Source organism: Onychostoma macrolepis, chromosome 19, assembly GCF_012432095.1.
Source record: "Onychostoma macrolepis isolate SWU-2019 chromosome 19, ASM1243209v1, whole genome shotgun sequence".
NCBI lineage: Eukaryota > Metazoa > Chordata > Actinopteri > Cypriniformes > Cyprinidae > Onychostoma > Onychostoma macrolepis.
Window position 1 is genome coordinate 11,497,141 of NC_081173.1, and position 24,351 is coordinate 11,521,491.

A 24,351-nucleotide genomic window follows, 5' to 3' on the forward strand; every position below is an offset into this window, starting at 1 on the left:
ATCAGTCACTTTCAAATGACCATTTTATTGAAATTCTGTTTAGCAGCAGACTTTCATTTGCTTATTTACAGAGTGTTTGAGAACAGTATATTAATAAAGTCAGCCAGATGGCTGAAGTCCCTCCCCAGCACTTCTCCGAAGTAATAAAATGGAAACGATCTCTGATCAATCACTACACATGGGGTGGACAACGATGGCCTCATTACCACGATGGCGCCTCAGAGGCACAGTTGCTTGATAGCCCTCTAGTTTATCTGCGCCTGCATTTTGGCAAGGCTTCTGGGTAATTGGCACCAGCAGCAATGATCAACAGAGAAAGCATTCATTTCTTCTCTTTGTAGTTTCAAAACCTCACTGAGCTTAACAAGTGCTTGGACACTGACAAATTTTAGTCCTGTTTTTAGACTCTCACACTGCAAACTCAAGCAACTCTGATACATTATATAAAGTAGGATGACACACAAAATAATAAACGTCTAACGTATATAAATGCTCCTTATTCATCAATGTTTAAAGAGATTTATTTTGAGATTATGGTAGCATTAATAATGTTTTTGAGGGCTTCAGCTTCTAGATCTTCTGCAGTCATTGAGGATCGCATAAAGCATTGCTGCCACCAAGTGTGATGCTAAGGAGGTGCATGCCAGGAGTGCTAAAACATATTCTCAAAAAATACACTAAAACATTTTATTTTATAAAACATTTCATTCTTTTAACTGAACAAGAAACAGCTGAAGGACTATTGTGCAATTACTCTTTTGTCTACACAGCATTTGCAGGGGAAATATGCTGACGGTGAAACTGATAAGACTTTTTTGTGCCACGTTGCACATAGATACAAAAGTTCTGTGTCCTCATAAAATTCTGCATTCCTCGAAATTTTACCTTTTATATCAAGGCAGATTTTCACATTAGTTTCTAAAAGCAAAAACCATTAAAAACACTGCATTCGGTCAGAACAGAACGTCCTGTATACTGTATGTAAAATTCAAGAGAACAAAATGTTCTCCATGTCTATTTGGTTGCAGTTATGATTATAAAGAGCACAATGAAAGCTGAAATAATGATTGCTTCTCTGAGTTAATGACTTTTTTCTACATTGTACAGTTTAATGAGTAGAAGGTTTATTCAGTGTTGCAAATGTCTTTGACCATCTTTATCTGTTTTCATGACATTAGCTGATAATTTAAGAAATAGCATTAGGTAATTTTCTTAGAATCCGAAAATGGCTGTAAAATATTGTTTGGCAAAATTAACTAGCCTTGGTTAGAGCGTGTTTCATTATTGTGACTACAAATAGGATAACACAGGAAATTGGGCTCTCTTTTGACAGCCATCATAATTGTCCAAAAGTAGCATAGTTTGCCTGAATATACCTCAAATCACATACACTGTAACTTTTTAAATGAAATCATAATTATTGCATTATATATGTTTTGTCCTTCATAATATTGACATTCTCAGTCCATATTAGAATAACTGTACAGTGGCACATCTCTGTAAATAAACATTTATGGAGGCAGCTAGTCTGTCACATTTTGTGTAGATTTAACAATGATAAGTGGATTAATTTAAAGAGGCAGGCTAAACACTGATGTCAACACAATTTGTTCCAATAATGTTTATAGGACAGATGCTGCAGAACATTACTAAACAGCACAGGAAGACAAGGCACAGGAAACATGTGAATAATAATAATGTCTTCACTACCCTAAAGCAGAAACAGTTCTGGATTGAAGCATAATGATGATAATTTTTATTTGTGTGCATGCCAAGCCAAGGATTATGAGTAAACAAGAAATGACATTAGCTGCATGCCAAACGTACCTGCAGAGAAAGAGTGGCAGGTTATGAAGCTCAATAGAAACACTACATGGTTTAACTGTTTTGTTTCTACAAATTAACTAGCAAATTTGTTTCTTTGGATGACATCTGTCGATATATGTGACCACTTCTTTCCTTTTTAAATTCCCTTTCACATACATTCATTGCCATTACCAACCATGTCAAATTGTATTGGCTGAAAATAGCTAAGTACATATAAGTATGTTTGTTTTTTGAGGCCTATGGACACAGGTGGATCAGCCTTTGCCAGTTTTTTAGGCTAATCCACTATTTGGTATACAGGACACAAAAGTAATCAATACTTAAAAATTGCTTTCAAAAAACATATATATATATTTACACCATCATTCAAAAGTTTGGAGTTAGTAAGATATTTTAATGTTTTTGAAAGTCTTTTATGCTCATCAAGGATGCCTTTATTTGATCAAAAATACATTAAAACATAATATTGTGAAATATTATTACAATACAAAAAACAGTTTTCTCTTGTAATTTATTTTAAAATTAAATTTAGTCCTGTGATGCAAAGCTGAATTTTCAGCATCATTACGCCAGTATTCAGCGTCACATGATCCTTCAGAAATCATTCCAATATGCTGATTTGCTGCTCAAGAAACATTGATTATTATCAATATTGAAAATATTTGTGCTTCTTAATATTTTTGTGGAAACTAATGCTTCCTTCCTTAATAAAATTATTCATTTCTTTCAAAATATATTACTAACTCTAATTACTAAACTTAAAACAGTAGTGTATTGAATGCAGATGAGAAAACTAAAAATTACAGTGTAAAGATGAAATATATCCTTCACTACTCATGGCTTTCTATAGATTCTGAGTATTTTATCTTCTCATATGTAAAATATTATGGCTTCTTATCAATATTGAACATTACATTACAGACTAACACTCCTTCCATTACATATATATGACATACTCACATACGTTAGATTACATAAAAGAATACTGTAGTTTTGCTCACACAACACCATCTACAGCAATAAACAAAAACACCCTTCACAGTCCATTGTTGAATTATACAGTGTGGTTCAAAACACACACTGTGTAAACACCATTTCTGTATCACTCCTTTTCGTTTGTCACTTTACATATTCACTTTACGTATAAGAATAGCAGCACACATTCCATTTTAACAGTAAGTTGATGTCATGTATATTTCGACAAACCATCGTATGGTTCCAAGCAACCAACGTATGCTTAGATGAAAATGACCATTCATTGCAGTGCTTCAGCAGAGGCACATTGGACAAATTTCGTTCATAATGAATATTTCAAAAGTCATGTATAGAATTACTAATGTTGAGGCAGTGCAGAAGAACAATACAGGGTTGAATCATTAGCTGGTTAAATGTTGTGTATGTCCTTGCATAGGTCACAGAAAAAGGCCAAGAGAATACCGAGGTCCTGATCCAATGAGTGCACAACAGATTTTACAAAAGAAAGATATCTGCAACTTGAACATCACTTCCAAAATAAGAACATAATACTCTTTATATTTTCTCCATTCGTCTTTGTTATTTTCCTGCATTGGTGCTTTTTTTATGAGGGTATTTCTGTGCAATCCCATAGGGCACATGGGCGGCAATGGCACCCATCTCTACAGCACCCTCCACATGAAACATCTGGTCATCAAAGTAGATGTGGGGCCGGATTTTCTCCAGCATGGGGCCTTTGGTGCCCCGGCCAGGAAAAGAGCCTCGTCCATCTCCAGTCCCCAGGCACGGAGAGTCTTTAAGGCACGGATGCCTGAGCTGGCTGCGCTGCGGGCCGTCACGAGGTAGGTGCGGATGGGACAGTCCATACGGTGGCCTTTAGCGTAGAATTTCTTCTGAAGCTTCCCGAGCACTTCCAGGAAACCCTTCAGTGGCCCCTGTGCGGTAGACAGATATACAGTATAAACAGTATGTCTATTGTAGCATCAACTACCGTATTGACCCGAATATAAGACGACCCTGATTATAAGATGACTTCCCTTTTGGAAAAGTCTTTTTGAAAACCAAAGCTTGTGTTTTATTAAGAAAAAAAAAGTTTAATTCATGCCGCTGCTGCAAGCTTTTCTTTTTCTTTTGTTTTCACTCGCAATGTTCTAACATTACAACACACATTACATTACTTTTTGGCACACTGGTTTTATGTGTATTTGGCGCCACCTATTTTTGTGGGTGTATTATTGACACGCCAAAGTCTAGACCTGAATAAGACAACCGCGTTTTTTTTCAGATGTATTTCAAAGAAAAAAACATTGTCTTATATTCGGGTCAATACGGTACATTAAAGAACGTCTCGGTTACGTATGTAACCCTCGTTACGTCAGTGTGACTGACTAATGGGATCTCGCCCGAGAGCCCAATCACCTTTGAGTGTTAACAAAACAAGCCAATGACGGTTGGCGTGCGTGTTTTGCCACGCGCACCCCGCCCCGCAGTGCAAACGCACATCAGTTTATTGCTGAGGAGCCGAGACTGTGTGCCCCGGCCGTACAACGGTGGTACAGCAACTGTGACGACGGGACGTTACGTCTCCGTTCCCTCCTTCAGGGAACGAGGGTTACATAAGTATCCGAGACGTTCCCTATCAGTCAGTCACGTTCGACGTAACGTCAGTGTGACTGACTAATGGGATCCCTTGGAAAAGACCACTATTGCTGACCCCTTCCAGTGCCCTGCGGAAGCCGGCAAGCCCCCCCACACCAGTTGGGACGGAAGATAGGACAGGGCTTAGGCAGAGATGACAGCCACTGCTGTTCCGTACAGTGGATATGGATAACACTGGGAAAGCGTACTCCAAGTAGGGGAATGCTACGGAAACCACATCCTGCGTAAAGGAGGTACCATGTGGAGATTACACATATGGACTGGCCTAGGCAGTACTACATATGGAAGTCAGGCTCCGCCACGCCTGACTGCCGAGGGTGTGGGAGGAACTTCAACAGGGTTCGCCAAGGGGAACTGAACTGAGAAGCAGTAAAAGCGCTTAAAAGCACGTATCCGGTCCGTAGAGAGGAATGGCACAGCAAGCGGTGTCGTGATCAACACCGAGCAGGTCCAGTGTTACTGGCCACCTGAGGCGAGTACACAGGAGGACACGGGTTCTACACGGAGATTATAGAATCTCGCAAATGTGTTGGGTGTCGCCCAGCCGGCAGCTCTACAGATGTCTGCTATCGAGACGCCCCGCGCCAATGCCCAAGAAGAAGTATCACTTCTCGTAGAGTGTGCTCTTACTCCGAGGGGGCACGGCAAGCGTCGGGCCTGGTAAGCTAGGATTTTAGCCTCCACTATCCAGTGGGAAAGTCTTTGTTTGGAGACACCCTTTCCCTTCTGCTGTCCTCCGAAGCAGACAAAGAGCTGGTCTGAGGTCCTGAAGCTCTGCATGCGGTCCACGTAAATGCACAAGGCGTTTACGTGGACAGAGGACAAAGCAGAGCAATGGCTGGGTCTGCCTCGTCCCGGGGCAGCGCTTGCAAGTTCACCACCTGATCCCTAAAGGGCATGGTGGGAACTTTGGGCACATATCCAGGCCGGGGTCTCAGGACAACGTGAGAGTTACCCGGTCCGAATTCTAGGCACGAATCGTCGACCGAAAATGCCTACAGGTCCCCTACCCTTAAACTTAAGCTCTACTGACTGCAGAGGCTCGAAGGGCTCCTCCTTCAAGGCCGTCAGGACCGAGATCCCAAGAGGGTACCAGATGAGGGCGCGGAGGATTTAACCTTTTAAGTGGTACGGTCCCACATATGGGATTTTCATTTCCGTGCCCCTGGGAGTATGGTCCCACATATGGGATTTAGAACGTTCGGTGATGTCGCATAACTGCCAAATTCAAACTGTGTTTTCGCGCTTTTTGTGACGCTGAGATGCCGCTGCACTTGTCATATAATCGCACCTATGCAGTGTTTTTAACCACATAATGTTTATTTTATGCTTTAGACATTTAAATACACATAAGTACTAGTAAAACAATACATTTAGAGTTCGTAAAATACACTCAGATATTTATGGAAGCAGCAATAACAATCCATTCAAATATAATTTTCAGATGTGTTTTATTAATATCAAATACACATAGTGTAAGTAACTATAAAGTTCACTCTATTCTTCCATTTCACCCGCCACTTACTTACATGTATTTCGCGAGAAATTGATGAATTTACGTGATGTAAATCCGACTGACAGGACTCTCTGAACTGCAGCGCGAACAAACATGGCGGCGCCCATCTCACATTACAGATCAGATCAAGATCATTTAGAACTGTTTTTAAACGATAAAACACACTCATTTACACATATTTGTGAATCGGAATATCAGATAGTTGATTATATGGTAAGCAAGTTTATGAATATTTTGAACAAAAAAGGAAAAACAAAATAAAAGCGATCCATCTGTCATACAGTGTTATTGTGGCCGCGGTGTGTCATGTCACAAGCATGACGTGTCGCCATGGAAACATTAAGGGGAAACGTTCTAAAATAACGGTCGCCTAAAAAAAATTCACTCTGGGGGGACCGCTGGAATATTTTAAACTCACCACTGAAAAGGTTAACCTCCTCGCCCTCTCTGAGGAACCTGATGACCAAGTCGTGCTTCCCGACAGACTTACCGTCTACTGCATCATGATGTGCGGTAATAGCGGCAACATACACTTTGAGGGTGGAGGGAAACAGCCTTCGCTCTAACCCATCTTGCAGGAAGGATAGCACGGCCCCGATCGGGCATCTACGGTGGTCTTCCCGGCGGGAATCGACGAACAGGTTCCACTTCAGACTGTAAGCGTGTCTTGTAGACGGGGCTCTAACTGAAGTGATGGTGTTTACTACCGCTGGAGGTATCCCACCCAGAACCTCCGTGTCCTGTCCAGGGACCACACGTGGAGATTCCACAAGTCTGGACGCGGGTGCCAGAGGGTGCCCCCTCTCTGAGAAAGGAGATCTCTCCTCAGAGGAATTTTCCAAGGAGGGGCTGTCGCAAGGAGCATCAGTTCGGGGAACCAAATCTGATTGGGCCAGTAAGGCGCCACCAAGAGGACCTGCTCCTCGTCCTCCCTGACCTTGCACAGTGTGAACGGCACGAAGCGACCTCAGATGCTTCTGACTCCAAAGGAGGAGATGGCGGGCGAGTTGCGACATGCGACGGGAGCGTAGACCGCCTTGGTGGTTGATGTACTGTATGCAACGGTCGCAGTGTTGTCCATACGGACCAGTACATGCTTGTCGTGTAGCAGCGATTTGAAGCGGCGCAGAGCAAGCCATACTGCTAGCAACTCGAGGCAGTTGATATGACACTGCAGTCGGGGCCCTGTCCAGAGCCCCGCAGCTGTGTGCCCGTTGCACATGGCACCCAAGCCCATGGCAGAGGCATCTGTTGATACAACAACATGCCTGGACACTTGCACTAGGGGCACCGAAGAAAGGCAAGGTCTGACCAGGGGCTGAAGGTCTGATGGCAGGACGGGGTGACAGAGACCCGGTACGTGCCGCGTCGCCATGCCCATCTCGGGACCCGGTTGTGAAGTCAACGCTGAAGCGGTCTCATATGAAGCATATGAAGCACGCTCTACTGAGAGACGTGCTGTGAGGTTGACCGAGTCCAACTCTATGCCAAGAAAAGAGATACTCTGCACAGGGGAGAGTTTGCTCTTTTCCCAGTTGACCCAAAGCCCCAACCGGCTGAGGTGACTGAGCACCTTGTCCCTGTGTTCGCACAACAGCGCTTGAGACTGGGCCAGTATGAGCCAGTCGTCGAGGTAGTTCAGAATCCTGCTTCCCTTAATGGAACAAGGGCTGCCTCCACGACCTTGGTGAAGACACGAGGCGACAGGGATAGCCCGAAGGGGAGGACCTTGTACTGATATGCTCGCCCTTCAAACGCAAAGGGGAGAAACGGCTTATGTCGAGGGAGGATCAAGACATGAAAGTACGTGTCCTTCAGGTCGATTGCTGCGAACCAATCGAATGGACGGATGCATTGAAAGATGTGTTTCTGCGTCAACATCCTGAACGGGAGCTTGTGAAGGGCCCGGTTCAGAACGCGCAGGTCCAAGATTGGTCGTAACCCACCGTCTTTCTTGGGTACGATGAAGTAGGGGCTGTAGAACCCTGACTTCATCTTGGCTGGAGGGACCGGCTCTATCGCGTCCTTCGCCAGCAGGATCGCGACATCTGGATGCAAGACAGGAGCCTCTTTGTTCAACACAGAGGTGAACCGAACGCCCCTGAACTTGGGAGGACGCCGGGCAAACTAAATCGCGTAGCCGAGTCTGATGGTTCTCAGGAGCCAGCGAGACGGCTTGGGGAGCGCTAACCAAGCGGGATCAGGGGAGCCACTGACGTACCCGCGGTGGGGCAGCGAAGTGGAGCACAGGGACCCGACTCGGAGGGCAGTACGTCCCAGAGTGGGGTCTGAGTGCACGGTGCGACACTTACCTGGCTCCACAGTTGGGCAGGGGGCGCGGGAGAAGGCATCGCGTCCTTGGACCGGACCCTGCTGCCCGCAGGCGAAAGGAGAGGGGGACGGGGGTGTAGAGATTGTGTCTCATGCACCGCCATCCTGGCCCTCTTGGGACCCAGAGAAAAAGGAAACTGCTCTTTTTTTTTAAGTTTTGGGTACCACTGGCTGGGGAGGAGCCAGTGGCGGAACAAAACAAAAAGGGAACAAAAGATTCTCCACCCGGCCCTCCTCCGGGGGAAGGAGTGGTGCGGTCACCATCTCCTGAAGAGCAGGATCCAAAGACTCCGGGTCGCCCGTCTCAGGGACGCCGCTTGCCCTGCCGCTTTCCTGTGGCCAGCTCCATGCTGCGGCCGTTGTGAAGGCTGCTGCTGGGGCCGAGCTGGAGCGGAGGTGGAGCCACCACTTCGCCGAATAGGCCGGCCTGGGAGATCGGGGAGTCCAAGAAGCGATGCTTGTCAGTCTCCCTCATATCCACCAAGGTCAGCCATAGGTGGTGCTCCTGGACCACCAATGTGGACATCGTCTGACCCAGGGCCCGCGCCGTGACTTTCGTCGCCCTTAAGGCAAGGTCCCTCGCTGTGCGCAGTTCCTGCAGCACACCTGGGTCAGCACCACCTTCGTGCAACTTCTTCAACGCCTTGGCCTGATGAACTTGTAGGAGGGCCATGGCGTGCAGGGCGGAAGCGGCCTGTCCAGCAGCACTGTAAGCCTTGGCCGTTAGAGCGGACGAGAACTTACAGGCCCTGGACGGAAGGCGTGGATTACCCCTCCAGGCAGCGGGGCTTTGCGGGCAGAGCTGCATGGCAATAGCGCGGTCGACTGGGGGGATCTCCACATACCTTTGGGCCACCCCACCGTCGAGGGTGGTGAGGATGGAGGAGGGGCCAGGCCTATTTCAGGCAGAAAAAGATGCCCTCCAAGACCTAGTCACCTCCTGATGCACCTCCGGGAAGAATGGAAACGGAGGCGGCTGCCGGCGCCCCCAGGAACCAATTGTCCAGCCTTGAGCGTTTGGGAGAAGGAGGCGGCCTCCAGTGCAGCCCGACGCTCTCGGCGGCCCGGCAAAGCATAGCAGTCAGCTCTGGATCTAACTCGGACAACGCCACTCTTCCTGACGGAGGCAGCGCAGCCAAATCATCATCTCCAGAGCCTAGCTTGCCCTCCGATGCAGCGATCGACATCCTGTCATCCGCTGGTGCTCCGAACGAGATGCTGGGCCCCGCCCTGACCAGGGATCCCGCGGGCTCGTCCGGAAACACCAGATGGTGCGATGCGCTGGAGGAGTGAGAGACCCGTGGAGACACACTCGATGGGGAAGCTCTCACTCTGATCCTCAAGTCACCCTGACCATGAGCCGAAGTAGCCCTCTGAGAACCGGAGGAGCTAGAACGGGGCATGGCAAGGGGGATACCCCCCCGTTTGACGAGGAGGTATCTGGAAAGCAGCATCGTGATGGTCATGTTCCCACAATGAGAACATGACTCATCCACGAGCGCTGCTTCAGCGTGCTGAAAGCCCAAGCACGAGACACAGCGATTGTGACCATCAGATGAAGCCAGGAAACGACCACATCCAGAAACACACGAGCGGGAAGCCATCTTTAAAAAGACGCCCATCGCTCATGGAGCTCTTTTAGAAATACTCTTTTAGAGAAACGCTGAAGCGCTCAGGGGAGGTTGCAGCGCGACCGCAGAATGAAGAGCTGCAGTACACCGTCAGAAGCAGCAGCACTGGACAGCAACATCCGCTGACGCGCCGTAACACCAACACTGCTTCGGCTCCGAAGGCTCGGCTCCGAACCGAAAAGCTGATGTGCGTTTGCACGCTCTCTCCTTTTATACCCGTGCTGCGGGGCGGGGTGCACGTGGCGAAACACGCACGCCAACCGTCATTGGCTTGTTTTGTTAACACTCAAAGGTGATTGGGCTCTCGGGCGAGTCACACTGACGTTACGTCGAACGTGACTGACTGATAGGGAACAAGGACACTGTTCTTGGAGATTTAGCCTTATATAAAACTTTACATATTATATCTGCTAATTTAAAGGTGAAGTGTGTCATTTTTGTTTTTTTTTACTCCACTAGTGGCACCATATGCAAAAATTATAATTATAAAGGAATAGTTCACCCAAAAATGAAAATTTGATGAATTCTTCATCAGAAATGATCTGGAGAAATTCAGCATTGCATCACTTGCTGGATCCTCTGCAGTGAATGGGTGCCGTCAGAATGGGAGTCCAAAAAGCTGATAAAAACATTACAATAATCCACAAATAATCCACACAACTCCAGTCCATCAGTTAATGTCTTGTGAAGTGAAAAGCTGCATGTTTTTAATAAACAAATTCATCAAGACATTTTAAACTTTTAAACTTTTAACCGTTGCTTCTGGCAAAAATATGATAACATATTCTCCAGTGAAAAAATTGTCTCATCTGAATCAGGAGAGAAATATGCACAGATCAAGATTTGGACTCTCATTCTGACGGCACCCATTCACTGCAGAGGATCTATTGGTGAGCAAGTTATGTAATGTTAAATTTCTGCAAATCTGTTCCGAGTACATTTTAAGCAAATTTTTGAGAAAACTGTTCCCTTAAACATGCATTTTGCATTTGCTCTGTATCATATTTCAAATTTAAACCATTGAGTGACAATACATGAGTAACAATAACAATGCTTACATGATCTAACAATCTGTTTTCATTTTCCCTCTCATGCTCGAAGAACTTGTCTAGGCCATGGGCTTTAAAAATACGCTCAGACTCATCAGAGAAAAGAACAGCATCGCCATCAAATGCTACTCTCAGCTGGGTCTCGGACACCTCGATTTGTTTTTCTGGCATAAACATGGTGGCTGCTGCAATCCCTGTAAGAAAACAAAAGACAAAGACAAAGCTCACCAGCCTAAAGGAAAAAAGCAGTGTGATGAATGACATTTAAAGGGTGTCCTTTAAAGACATTAGGACTCATTAAGCCTCATTAAAACAAATAGGTCATTGGATTGTTAAGTCGATCTGGAGTTCAATGCGTTCCCCCACTTCAGTTAGATTTATTTATCTTATTTTATATACACAATTATTTCTGCAATAAATATGATGACTGTAATATGTGAGCAAAGCAACATACAATATGGTGCTCATGTGCTCAAAGGTTTATTTAATGGCAAACTCATTTTAAATGGCAAACTGCAAGAGCAATTCCTTTGGAGTCACCATGACCACTAAGTAATTTGGCACTTTTCATCATTCAAAGTCATTGACAGGGTACCTTTCAAACACTATCTAAATATACCACAAGTCTAATGTCTGTAAGGCACACCTGTTTGTGATCTTTAAACTGGTTTCTTGGTAAGTTCACTTCATATGGTTTTGAGACATGTACTTATACCAATTCTGCATCATATAATATAACTTTTACTCACCATTTGAGAATTCAATTTGATTAAAACAGTTTACGCAACTATATTTGGCCGGAAAAATTCTTATGAATATTGTATATAATAACATCAAAGGTCTCTTGTTAACACTTTGTGCACTGCTTGTTGCACAAAAAAATGTCACATTCCTTTGATTTACTGAGTGTAATTGTGTTACAAGATGAAGCACTAGGCACTTGCATGTGTTATCAGATATTTACTGTGTACTAACCTTCAGCGAGGGCTTCCTGAACCTTTTCAGCATCAGCAGACAAATACAAGTTTGTATGCCACGCTTTCAGGTACCCAATGGGGCTGCTACCTCCTGTCATGCAGAACCGCTCAATGAATAGATCTGGGGATGAGAGAAGAATATTAAACAGCAATGAACATTTCATGAGAGCCAGATATTATTATATTTACATTTACATTTATGCATTTGGCAGACCCTTTTATCCAAAGCAACTTACATTGCACTCAAGCTAATGTTACATATTTAATCAGTTATTACCATATCCAGCACCCAGTCTAATGCTTTTTTTTTTTTTATTTAGAATACACTCTCAGAAAAAAAGTACAAAAGCTGTTCTGAGGCAGTACACTTTCAAAAGGTACACCTTTGTACTTTATTTACCCATAAAGGGTGCCTTTTGAGAAAGCAGCCTATATGTGTGATTAAAAAAAGAGCATTGATCTGTAAATATTAGCAGTCCGTGATTTATAGTGACACCTAGTGGTGTGTTTGCATTTCTGAACAAAAACAATGAATTGTAGAAATGCTCTGTTAGCATTTAACCATGATTATTTTGTTTACAGAGATAAAGCCAGTATTATTCGGCTGTCACGAGATCTCAAAATGGGCGCTCTTATTTCCATATAAAATAAAACAGCTTTTATATGACTGGAGTCTTCCTTCCTTTTACGTGAGTACACATTTAAATTGATCAAAAGTGGTATTAACTAATTTGTCTGTAATACCTTTTTAATGAATGGCCATTAGAAAAGAAAAGAGGTTTTCCTCCCCTGCTAAAAAAAACAACAGAAGCCCAATAGAAACCATCACAGAAATTCCAATGGTTTCCATTAAAATACCATTATAAACCATTAGCTTTTTCCAATAAAACATTACAAAATTCCTTTTTTGTTTGTTTTGGGCATTTTTCCAATAGGATTTAACATCCCACCAATAGAATCCATCACATACCAGTAGACACCATTATAGTTTCCATTGAAACCACGACAATTCCCATTATAACCATTAAAACCATTACATTTTCTATTGTGTTTTGGGCAGGGTTCTATTGTTTGTTTGTTTTTCAGCAGGGTCAATTTATTTAAACCGCGTTTAAATGGTCACAGTCTACAATTAGAAGATTCACTATTTTCCCTTATGAAAATTAACCATGGTTTTATTATAGGAAAGTGTAGTAACCATGGTTTTTTTCCTCATTGATTACCATTTGTATAACCACAGTTTTACTACAAATGCCATGGTTAAACTATTGCAAGACCATGGTTAATTTGTGGTTAGCATGGTTTAACTATAGTAACCATGGTTTTTTGGTTTTATTTGTTGTAAAACCATGGTTAATTTTCATAAGGGATTATGAACTGTTTAACAGATGGAAAGCTTGGACTGGTGGGAAATGTTGGGGTAATGTGCTCCTTTTAGCCTTTGACACATGGGTGCCAGCTCAGAAAGACATCAGCAGCAGGTTTGATTTACATGACATGTCAAGCCAAGTTTGCCCAGGAGTAAAAGAAGGGATAAGGTACAGTCAGCTGATCAGTATAGTAAAATGAACCCCCATCAGTATCCTGGTGTAGATTGGTGGGGTCTTGTATCATCCTGAAGGTTTTTATTTTGAGATAATGATAATAATTTTGCGATAACTCTACATTATAAGACTACTCAATCCAAGCACCTTAGCCATCTTCAAGATTCGGCTAAAAACACATCTCTTCCATCTTTATTTGACCCTCTAACTCTAGCACTCTCAAACACTAGCTTGCTCCATTCTTTTTGTATTCTATCTATTTTCTTTTTATTCATTATATAATTTTTTTTTTTTTTTTTTTAAACCTTGCTACGTGTACTGCGTTAGGCTAACTGAGACTTTTCATAGCACTTGCATATCATTGCACTTTTGTTGATTTTGATTGCTTCCATTTTCCTCATTTGTAAGTCACTTTGGATAAAAGCGTCTGCTAAATGACTAAATGTAAAATGTAATGTACTTGGCAAATAAGTGAATACATCGATATTAAATATTGATTTGAGCAATTTTATCACTTAAAAAATGAAACTGCTGAGAGCAGTAGGAGACATGAAACTAGCACCAAGTAGGAGACTGGATGACAGGAACAGTGTCAAATATATAGTTTAGCCTCCTTATACAAAAATATGTGACCTTTGACCAGAGGATGCCATGACTGCCCAATCAGAATCAAGTATTCCTGAGCGTCATTAAATAATGAGATATATGCAGCTAGGAGATAGAAAATGAAGCTAAATGAGATAAAAAGGCTCAGGTGAGAGGAAATGCATTGAGCTCAATTCTATGTGATTGGATGATGACACCTCAATACCTGTGACATCAAGGAATGCGGTAAAAATATCTTCATATCATTAACTGATATTGCTAAATGATTATAATATGTTTTAATAAAGTATGAATATGATTATTAGTGATGCGTATGCATCTACAGGCTAACAGGGTAATTGTTCCCCAGTGAGATTAGCACAGAAACATGAGAGACATTTTCAACGCTCTTGATATTTTAGATCAAATAATCCTTCATGTAATCTGATTGGCTCTTGTTTCAAAGCCCCCCAAAAATCTGGAAAATAAGTATTGGGCTTTAGATGAAAGAAAAATAGGTCCATTCTTATTTGTTGTATTCTTTGTATAATTTTTGCTTTCTTCTTTGCAGTGATGGATTTTGGAACTATTAGGGCATTAGACTCACATTTATCATCTAAAAAACATCTAACATTTTCATGGTTCAGGACATGAAGTTCTGACTTCAAATGGTTCTTGAAACGTCAGTTCATATCCGCATATTTGTTGTTTTGTCCAAAGAGAGGCCAAAGGATGGAGAGATGTTTGTTTTTCTTCAGTCAGCCACCGGAACGATCAAAACCAGTCCAGCTGGGGCGCTGCAGGGAACTGAGCAGGAAGTGGCTGGTTTGTGATACAAAGGTTAGAGGTGTCATATGCATCTCTGTGGGAAGATATGATTGGCCAGCTGGAGATTTATCTTCTAAGAAAACATTTGCATTGACAGTTTTGTGTCCTCAGAATCACGTTATTACTTTGTATCCCATGCCTTTGACTTATTGATTATCAATAATATACACTGTAAAAAATGACTGTGATTTTAACTGTAAAAAACTGTGAAAATGCTACAGTAAAAACCTGTTAAATGGTTAACGGTAAGATCCCCTAATAAAAACGGTGAAAAACTGTAATAGACATTTCAGACAATTTTACGGTGAAATACCATTTTTGAAAGTGAAAAGAATGTAAAATTTACAGGGAAAAACCGTAAATTGACGTTACCAGAATTCTCTGCGTTGCATTTCAATTTTTGTTTGAATTTGATGTTTTTTCTTTGAAATAACTATGTTTCTTCTTAGTTTTTTCTCATCAGTTATATGTTACATCTAATGTTGTTAAATTAATATTTATTGCATATGTCAGTTTAATGAGTTTCACCATAATGGTGTTCAGTGTTTGTGTGAATGACACTGTGCACCTTCTATATATGTTATTATTTAAAAGCTGCTTGTGATGGGCTTTGGTTCATCATGTGACTTTCTCATCACCACCTGCATTTGGTGGTTATCAGTGTATTTCAAAGGCACAAAACAGATTTCAGGACTTTAATAGGTTGGTATATTAACATTACATCAGTTAATCGATTAAATTTAAGTTAAAACCGTAAAACCTAAAAATGTTGCTACCGTATTTTTTACGGTAGAATTCGGGCAACCACAGCTGCCGGTCTTTTACCGTAAATTCTACTGAATTTTTTTTACAGTGTAGCATAGCAGTGTACATTTTCTGTTTTGTGGTTTATGATTTCATGATGAGGCACCTTTATTTCTTTTGTTTTTATTTTTTTTAAATGAGTAAATGATGACAGTTTTCATTTTTGGGTGAACTATCCCTTTAATAATTAACCTATCATCCATTGTCAACACCGATTTTTTGCAAGAATGCACCTTTCTGACCATGTACATGTTTGTGAAAAGTATGAATCCAGGTTATTAGAAGGTCAGCAAATTATACTTACTGTGGTAGTTGATGGTGTTGATCAGTCTGATGCCTACATGAGCATGGTTGTAAGTTACCAGCACAATATCAAAAAGGTCCTCGCTGTCTGGATAGAGCTCCCGCAACCGGTTATTTACTGCATCCAGTGCCTGAGAAAACACACAAAATTATGTGTCTAAAACACAAACGTTGTAAACTATTATTAGTAGTGTATTAATACGAATACAAATGAAGTAAGTAGTAGACAGTGAGAACATTGCAGTCAATACTGATAAAGGAATAGCTCAGACAAAAATTAAAATTTGCTGAAAATGTATTCACCCTCAGGCCATCAAAGATGTAGATGAGTTTGTTTGTTCATTGGAAAAGACTTGGAGAAATTTAGCGTTACATCACTTGCTCAGCATGAGAATAAGAGAATGAGAGCTGAAACAGCTGATAAAAACATCACAATAATCGTATTAATAAACTATTAATAATCGTTTACAACATTTGTGTTTGTAATAAACAAATTCAGCATTAAGATGTTTTCCAGCTAAAGTAGCCCTCTATACATAATATTGCTTTCTCAAGTGAAAAAGTCATCTTGCCTGAATCAAGAGAGAAATGTGCACAGATCAGCATGATTTACAAGCAAAAACAGTTCAAAACCATTCTAAACAAATATGTTGGTGGATTTTAATGTGTGGGGACAACAGGGGATGACATTTTTACACTGGAGGAAGCATTATTATGGGTTTTAGACTAATTTTGGACAGAAGTGACTGTTTAAAGTTAAAGCATCTTAATGATGTATTTGTTTATTACAAACACGCAGCTTTTCACTTCACAAGAGGTTAATTGATGGACTGGAGTTGTGTGGATTACTTGTGGATTATTGTGATGTTTTTATCAGCTGTTTGGTCTCTCATTCTGACGGCACCCATTCACTGCAGACTTAGAGGATCCATTGCTGAGCAAGTGATGTCATTTCTTCAGATCTGTTGATGAAGAAACAAACTCATCTACATCTTGGATGGCCTGAGGGTGAGTAAATTTTCAGCAAATTTTCATTATTGGGTGAACTATTTCTTTAAGGCAATGTATAAAAAAAGAACTCTTTATAAATTCATAATGCATACAATTTTAACTGTGCATTATTACCTTAACAAATGGGAATGCTGGGCCCGGAGCAAAGGGCTCATTTTCATGCTCCACCTGATACCTGAGATACTCCTCTATTCCTTTCTGCTCAAACACCTTCTGCTCTTTCTCTGTGCGGAACAGAACCCGTGACGACACAGCAATGGTCACTGCGTTCTCTGGTTTGGGCTGAATAGAGATGGTGAAAGAGTAAGATATTCCCTGTGAGACATTCATTACAAATGTTGAGCATATAACATACAAGTACAGGCTACCTGGTTCTTCTGTTTGTTAAAAGTTCTATTTCATAAAAGTGGTCTATATGACTTGATCACTGTCACAAATCTTCAGAAGTCAAATTATAGCTTTGTGTGACAATTTTTTTTTTAAATATTTTTTCACTATAATAATCTTCATCTCCACCATAGCTCTCGAATTCCATTTGAATATGGGTATATTTACATCTAACATATTGTATACTGTTAATTTTAGTAATAAATTTTGTCATTTTATTACATTCTTTTGTCATTTTTAAATATTTTAAAATAATTTCCTTTTTTCAAAAAATAATTTAATAATTCATTATAATAATTTATATTATAATAATTTTAATAATAATTTCTATTTAGCTTTCATTTATATTTGTTTCAGTTTTAGTTATTTTTGTACTGTAACTTAAATTTACTTTATTTCTGTTTTTTTTATTTTATTTAATTTTATTTCTATTTTATTTTATTATAGATTTCATCTATATATATATATATATATATATATATATTCACACACTGTATATACAGTTAGTTATTTAGTTAATCTTTACTTTAACAAAAAAGAAGAAGAAAAAACTATTTTGAATAGTTTTACTTTTAGTGAACGGTAACAACACTGTTCAATATAAGAACCCGTGACATTTAAGATCATTGATTTAAAACCTGGCAAGACATGTTAAAACTGATAGTTCACCCAAAAATTTTAATTCTGTCATTGTTTACTCACCTTCAAGTCATTTTTGCACCACATTTGAATTTACATAAGCACACATGAAAGGAGCAATTATTGAATATCAATGTATGTATCACATAACTTCAGATTACTTAAAATATAGCTCAGAAGCCATATTGACCACTCTTTACATAAAATGATGACAATTATTTTCATTTCTGGGTGAACTATCCCTTTAAAAAGAGCCAGAAAGGAATGAATTCTGTAGACTGCATAAAGCGGCTGAAAGAACATTATGAAATGCAATAGTCATCTCTCCGCAGCAAGCAATTATGCGTCATTACAGATGATCTCTTCAGGTGAGAAGGCACGAATAGCATGATTAATGAAGAGCACATTAGGATCTCCAGTTTCAGAGTAGATCGGACAGGACTGGATAATTTGAGATTATCATGGTCATCACAATAGCTCTTTCCCCAATTTTATTGTTCAATCAATATTTCATATGCAGCCACAGAGACCACTAAAAGTGATCCAGTGATTATACAAAAATTAATTTCCAAGCAATGTTGTCAACCTGTGTTATGTAGTGGAAACTGCCGGGGATGCATCAGGTCCCCGGTATCGATGTAGTCAGTAATGTGATTCCCAGCAGCACAGCAGCAGAGCATTAAACATGTACAGTGCTTATGTATAGTCACTTGGCCACACATCAGCTGAGTATGTCACAGGAAACCACCAGGAAAAGCAGGGCTACTTAATTTTGGAAAGGGGCTACCGCATGACGCAAACCTCTGTTCGTGCTGTTCAACATGCCCTCAACCGAGCGACAACCCCCCAACCCCAGACATGTACTGCCTGAGGGTTATGGGAAAAGGACAAGCCTGTGTAAATTGATCTGTGATGAGTTAACAGTCTCTTTCCCCAAAGAACCGGAGACCGATTTGCCATTCCAGATGAGCCGTGTCACGTCTCTCGCTCGTGCTGGGAGATCCTGAGAGGTTTGAGCAGGACTGGGAAATTTTTGATGATAAAGGGTATTTCAGGTGGTTGTGGAAATGAGACATTACCAGGAAATGTGAGTGGATAACTGGCCACTGCATTACAGAGGGAATGGGCTGTTGGGGCAATGCATTGGGACAGAATTTAACTATCCAGCACATTGTTAGCACATTTACTCTAAAAGCCCTTTACAGATCAGGAAGAGTGAACATTGACCTGCTGTTTAGTATCTGTCCTAATTGTTTAAATTGCAACTTTGGTGCCCACTTACCAGCTATATGTGATATTTTACTACAGATATTAGAGTTTTCTGAATCAGACAGAAACATAAAGCCAAAACACAGGCAAATGAGTAAATGTTAAGGGGGGAAAGTTTAAGAAAGAAAGAAAGAAAGAAAGAGTTATTGAGAGGACAGAAAAGAGAGGAAAGAGTCTGAAGTGTCCCCCCCCACCACACACCACACACCACACACCTCACGGCTCACACACACACACACACACACACACAAAATGATTATATGAGGGAACTTTACAAATGTGATTTCTGGACCTGGAAAAGTCATAGAAATTATTTTAAAACATTTTTTAAAAAGTGTAGTTTTTCTAATGAACAGATTTTATTTTATTTCATTTTTATTTTTTTACATTTATTTTTTTTTATTTCTTCTAGCTATGTAAAATTTCTATTTGTCAGCAAAAATTATTTTAAGACACCCAACAAAACACAATAATCACACACGACTATAAAAGACAAGTTAATTCATTGGTAAAGTGTAAACCATGAAGACCATTGTTATTAAAGCTTCTGAAATTATGCATTTTGATAATTTTAGCTTTTATACATATTTTATTTAATTATTCAAATATTGCCACTCCTGATTTCTGTAAATAAAATAAAAATAAAATTATAGCAGAAGTACCTTGGGAGGCCTTCAGATATTGTCTTTGACAAGTGGGGCCATGGATACCAAAAGGTCGAGAACCGCTACTATATTTTAGTGAAAAATATTTATTTATTTGTTAAAAAAAAAAAATTTCTTTCAAATGTTTATATTCAAATTATTTTATTCTGCTTTAGTCACTAAACAGATTCGTAAATTTGTGAAATTCATGTTCATTTTTCTGACTGCTATATAATTTCTATAATTATAACTGTACGTGTGTGTGTGTGTGTGTGTGTGTGTGTGTGTGATAAAAAATGCATTAAAAAGGATTTTCACTTCACTCTTCGTCTTAGATTTTTGGACCACTGTGTGTGATATTATGGTTATGCTACTTATTCTAATTTTTCATTCTGCCATTTTCTGCCTTTCATGTGTGGTCAATCACAGGAAATCACAATTTCTAATGCATACAGCAAAAAATGTTGAATGCATTGCACAGGCACGTGAAAACTTAAAGCCGTATATCTCTTGCCTTTAGTTAAACGCCACTGGCAGACACACTGATATATCTACTGAAAGACAGAAATGGATTTCGAAATAAATTTTCTTTGCACCCAGTAACGTCTTAAAATGCATTAACGTATTTATTTGCATAAGTCCATATTGTGGGTCAAAAGGTCATGCGTTTAGTAGAGCAAAGCAGAACAGATTGTTAATGAGACGGCAGAGATGAAAATCTGCATGACCCTTTGAAAATACTTACAAAGAATATGCCTCCCTCCACCTTCCTGGCCCGTCTCACAGGTCCCTTCATAAAATAACATTTCATATCAACCTCCACGTCAAAGGCATACAGATTTGTCTATTATGTAATGCATATCACGATACATATATGCTCTGGATGAGATTGTCATAAATAGGAAAACACAGGTGGGGCAGAAAGCGAATAACAGACAAGCCTTGTTGAGAAACGAACCACCAAACAATCCGATCATGGTGACCAACAACAATATTTGGAAAAACTGCTTCTGATTCAAAAACTAACATTGTATTTCACTAAGACACATGGGTAAATGATAGTGCTTTGGAGTAGCTGTTCCTATAGAGGGGTTTAGCTCTCCTGTGGAGATGTGTTATTTAAACCGTGTGCTTGAAAAAGCTCCCAACATGCTTGCTCAGTAGTATGCAGCGTTATTCATGGTTCAAACTCTTGATATAGAGACACTTTAATTATACTGTCACAGATATAGTTACAGACACCACGGGGGCTTCAAGATTGAGTGTTAGTAGCAGCTCCTGGTAAATAAAAGTAAATTCTGTTTTCGTTCCCTTTGACCAAGCGGAAACTGAAACCTAAGCCATACACTGGACATATAAAGATACCAGCCCTCTTCAAAAATGTGGTTTTGTTGTGGTAAGTCACATAATAATGAATAATAAATAATTATTTATAATAAAAAATAAATCATTTAAATAATAAAAAATTCCTTGTATGTGTAAACATACCTGGCAATAAAGATCATTCTCATTCTCGTTCTCATTCTCTCAGAGCAATTGTCCATTTTTATTTGGAAACTGGGCCTTGAGATCTCACAATAAAGACCAGTTCATAGTAAGCCTTTTACAAATAATTTCAGAGATGATTTCTGGCTATGATATTGACAAACTATATGCAGATGCTTTGCAGATCAATGCCATATTAGAAAGGTTAACTATTTTTCCAATGGATGTTTATTAGCTAACAAGTCATGGAGCTTTAATGCGGAGATCACAAGTGGACAATTTTAAAAAAATTTGACAAGAGGCATTTTTAACCAGGGTTGTTTAAACAATTTTAAAAAATCAATATCAGGTTGGGCTAAATTGTTTTATTATTATTATTATTGTTGTTGTTGTATTAATTATTTAATTAATAAAGTAAATTAATAATAAATTAATTATTATTAATTTAATTTATTTATTTAGTTTATTCAAGATTCTTTAATTGAATACAATGTTCAAAAGAACAAAATTTATTTGAGTGAATTAGATTTTTGTCATAACAATGTAAAAGTCTTTACTGTAACGTTTGATCAAATCAATGCATCTTTGCTGAATAAAAGTATGAATTTCTTTCATCTTACTGACTCCACACTTTTTATAGTGTTTGTTGTAAGTTTACAACATTTATTACTTAAATGTAAATATTTAAATGTATGTGTTTGTATATTATCATTTATATGTAGCTGTCTAATGGCAGGTTCCCGTTTTGACAAATTACACTATAGTGTACATGCAGTATGAACTGTAATGCCTCCAATTGCCTCTCAATTGCCTCAAAACTGTAAAGCCTTTAATTGCCTCTGTAACGCCAATAACGCTGGAAATATTTAACAGTTTAATGTAATCAAGACTTTAGTGTATGTAAGACTGTAATGTAAGACTTTAATGAGACTGTACAAAAAAATCACTCACTCAAATAATATATTTTAAATATAATTTCCATCACTTGGCTAATGTGGGTCCATTCATACAGGTCAAAGTGGCAAACTTTGTGGGTGGTGACTTTCTATACCCACAATGCTGGGAACAGGAATCATGAATCACTTCTGGGTCAATCTGGGGCAAGCAGTGCAAGTGTTGGAAATGGGAGAATACAAGAGTATAACAAAGAGGAGAATGGCATTGCAAGTTATTATTAGATCTGGAAAAGGCCAGTGACGCTTAGAGTAAGTATAGAGCTAAAGGCTACAGCAGAGAGGGGAATTATCCACATGGTGTTGACCAGCTGCCTGTTGCACACGCTGAGCTGTTTTTATGTGACTGTGCAATTTAATAACACGCTTAAAGTTCTCTAAGTTACCAAACAAATGCACTAGGCCAGACAAAATGTCCTATTATAAAGCTCTGCACTTGGCAGCAGTGTCACTCTTTTATTCGCCATGCACAACATATGACAGATGGCATTTTGATATCTTTACGGTGGTGTTAGCAGAGACAACTTAAAATGAGCTGCACCTGCTGTACCTCCGATGGCATTATCTCCTTACATTAGTGCCGTTACCTAATAGTACTATCACACCCCTCCTTTCCCATGAAACCTGTTCTGTTTCTGTTTTACAAACACTGACACCACAACCAGGCATCACAACATAAAAGGCAATGCTCTTCTTATAATTATATTTCATGTAATTATGCTGTTCTGACAAGCTACAGATCAGTATGAGGGCAAAGTGACTGGAAATGCAGCTGGAAAAAAAGGCTGACTTAAAAGTGGGTGCTGAAACACATGCACTACTGTATATAAACATTCCACGCACTAAATAGCCCACAAAAGTTTGACCTCCCCAGAAAAAGGACAGAAGTGATAGGAAAATTCACATCACAATGAATGTTGTCTATTCGAATATTGTCTATGCGAATAAGATGCATAAACTGAATTCACAAATGGGACACTTACTGATTTGGGCTTCTTTGTAGAACCTACATTTTCATGGATATCCTTGCTGTTGTCCCAGGATGCTTGGCTATTACCGTTTGAGGCTGATGGGCAGGTGTTGGGCATGGGGTCTTGCCCCTTCATGACCTGAACAGGGTCAAGACTCATTCTCTCCAACTCTTCTCATTAACGGCACACTTATCCAAGGCTGTATCACGCTGTGCTGTTCTCTCTGTTCACATGCACAGCCTCTCTTCCACACACAGTGTATGTCTCCAGCTTTAGGTAGAACAATATCCGATGGTATACTCCTGATTCAGTGTCTAATGATAGTGCTGGCTTTGGTTCTATGCGGCTATATCCTCTCTGCTCTGACGTTCTGCCTGCAATCTGCTGCTGTGACGTGGTATGTGTTGATATCTACCCCTTCTCTCTCTTCCTCCCTCCCCACTCATCCCTCACTCATGCACATGCTGCCCTCCTCGCTTTCCTTCTATTCGCTCTAATCTGTCTGCATGTGCTCACTCTCCCTCTCTCAAAATATAATATTCTGATTGGATCAGCATCTTCCAACCAATGAATAATGGGCTTCCCTGACAGTTAGTCCATCCCCACAGACACGTACACAGATAGACAGATAGATAGATAGATAGATAGATAGATAGATAGATAGATAGATAGATAGATAGATAGATAGATAGATAGATAGATAGATAGATAGATCTTCTCGCTGTCCCCTTAATGCCATTGTAATGGGGCGAAACAGCCCATAACCCAATAATCAGTTGCTAGGCAGCACTTCGACCCCATGCACAACCTTGCCAGGGATTGGCTGTTTAGTTGGCGCCCTGACAACTGCCCTGGGGCCCAGAGTGACAAACTGTCCACACTGTCCAGTGGTTGGCTGCCCTCTTCTGGGTGAAGGAGGAACTATATTCTTATTCTCAAGGATTCCACATTATTAGAATAACA

At 40.2% G+C, this 24,351-nt stretch overlaps 1 protein-coding gene across 1 annotated transcript; it reads right to left on the reverse strand.

The window, feature by feature from the left end:
* Positions 1-1,498: 1,498 nt before the first annotated feature.
* Positions 1,499-23,819, reverse strand: nt5c1aa (5'-nucleotidase, cytosolic IAa). The gene is given in 8 exon segments (XM_058754711.1): positions 1,499-3,539; positions 3,542-3,737; positions 10,998-11,182; positions 11,964-12,086; positions 16,031-16,160; positions 17,155-17,322; positions 20,725-20,769; positions 23,401-23,819. Coding segments are annotated over 8 exon segments (1,152 nt in total). The 5' UTR covers positions 23,548-23,819; the 3' UTR covers positions 1,499-3,381.
* Positions 23,820-24,351: the final 532 nt, after the last annotated feature.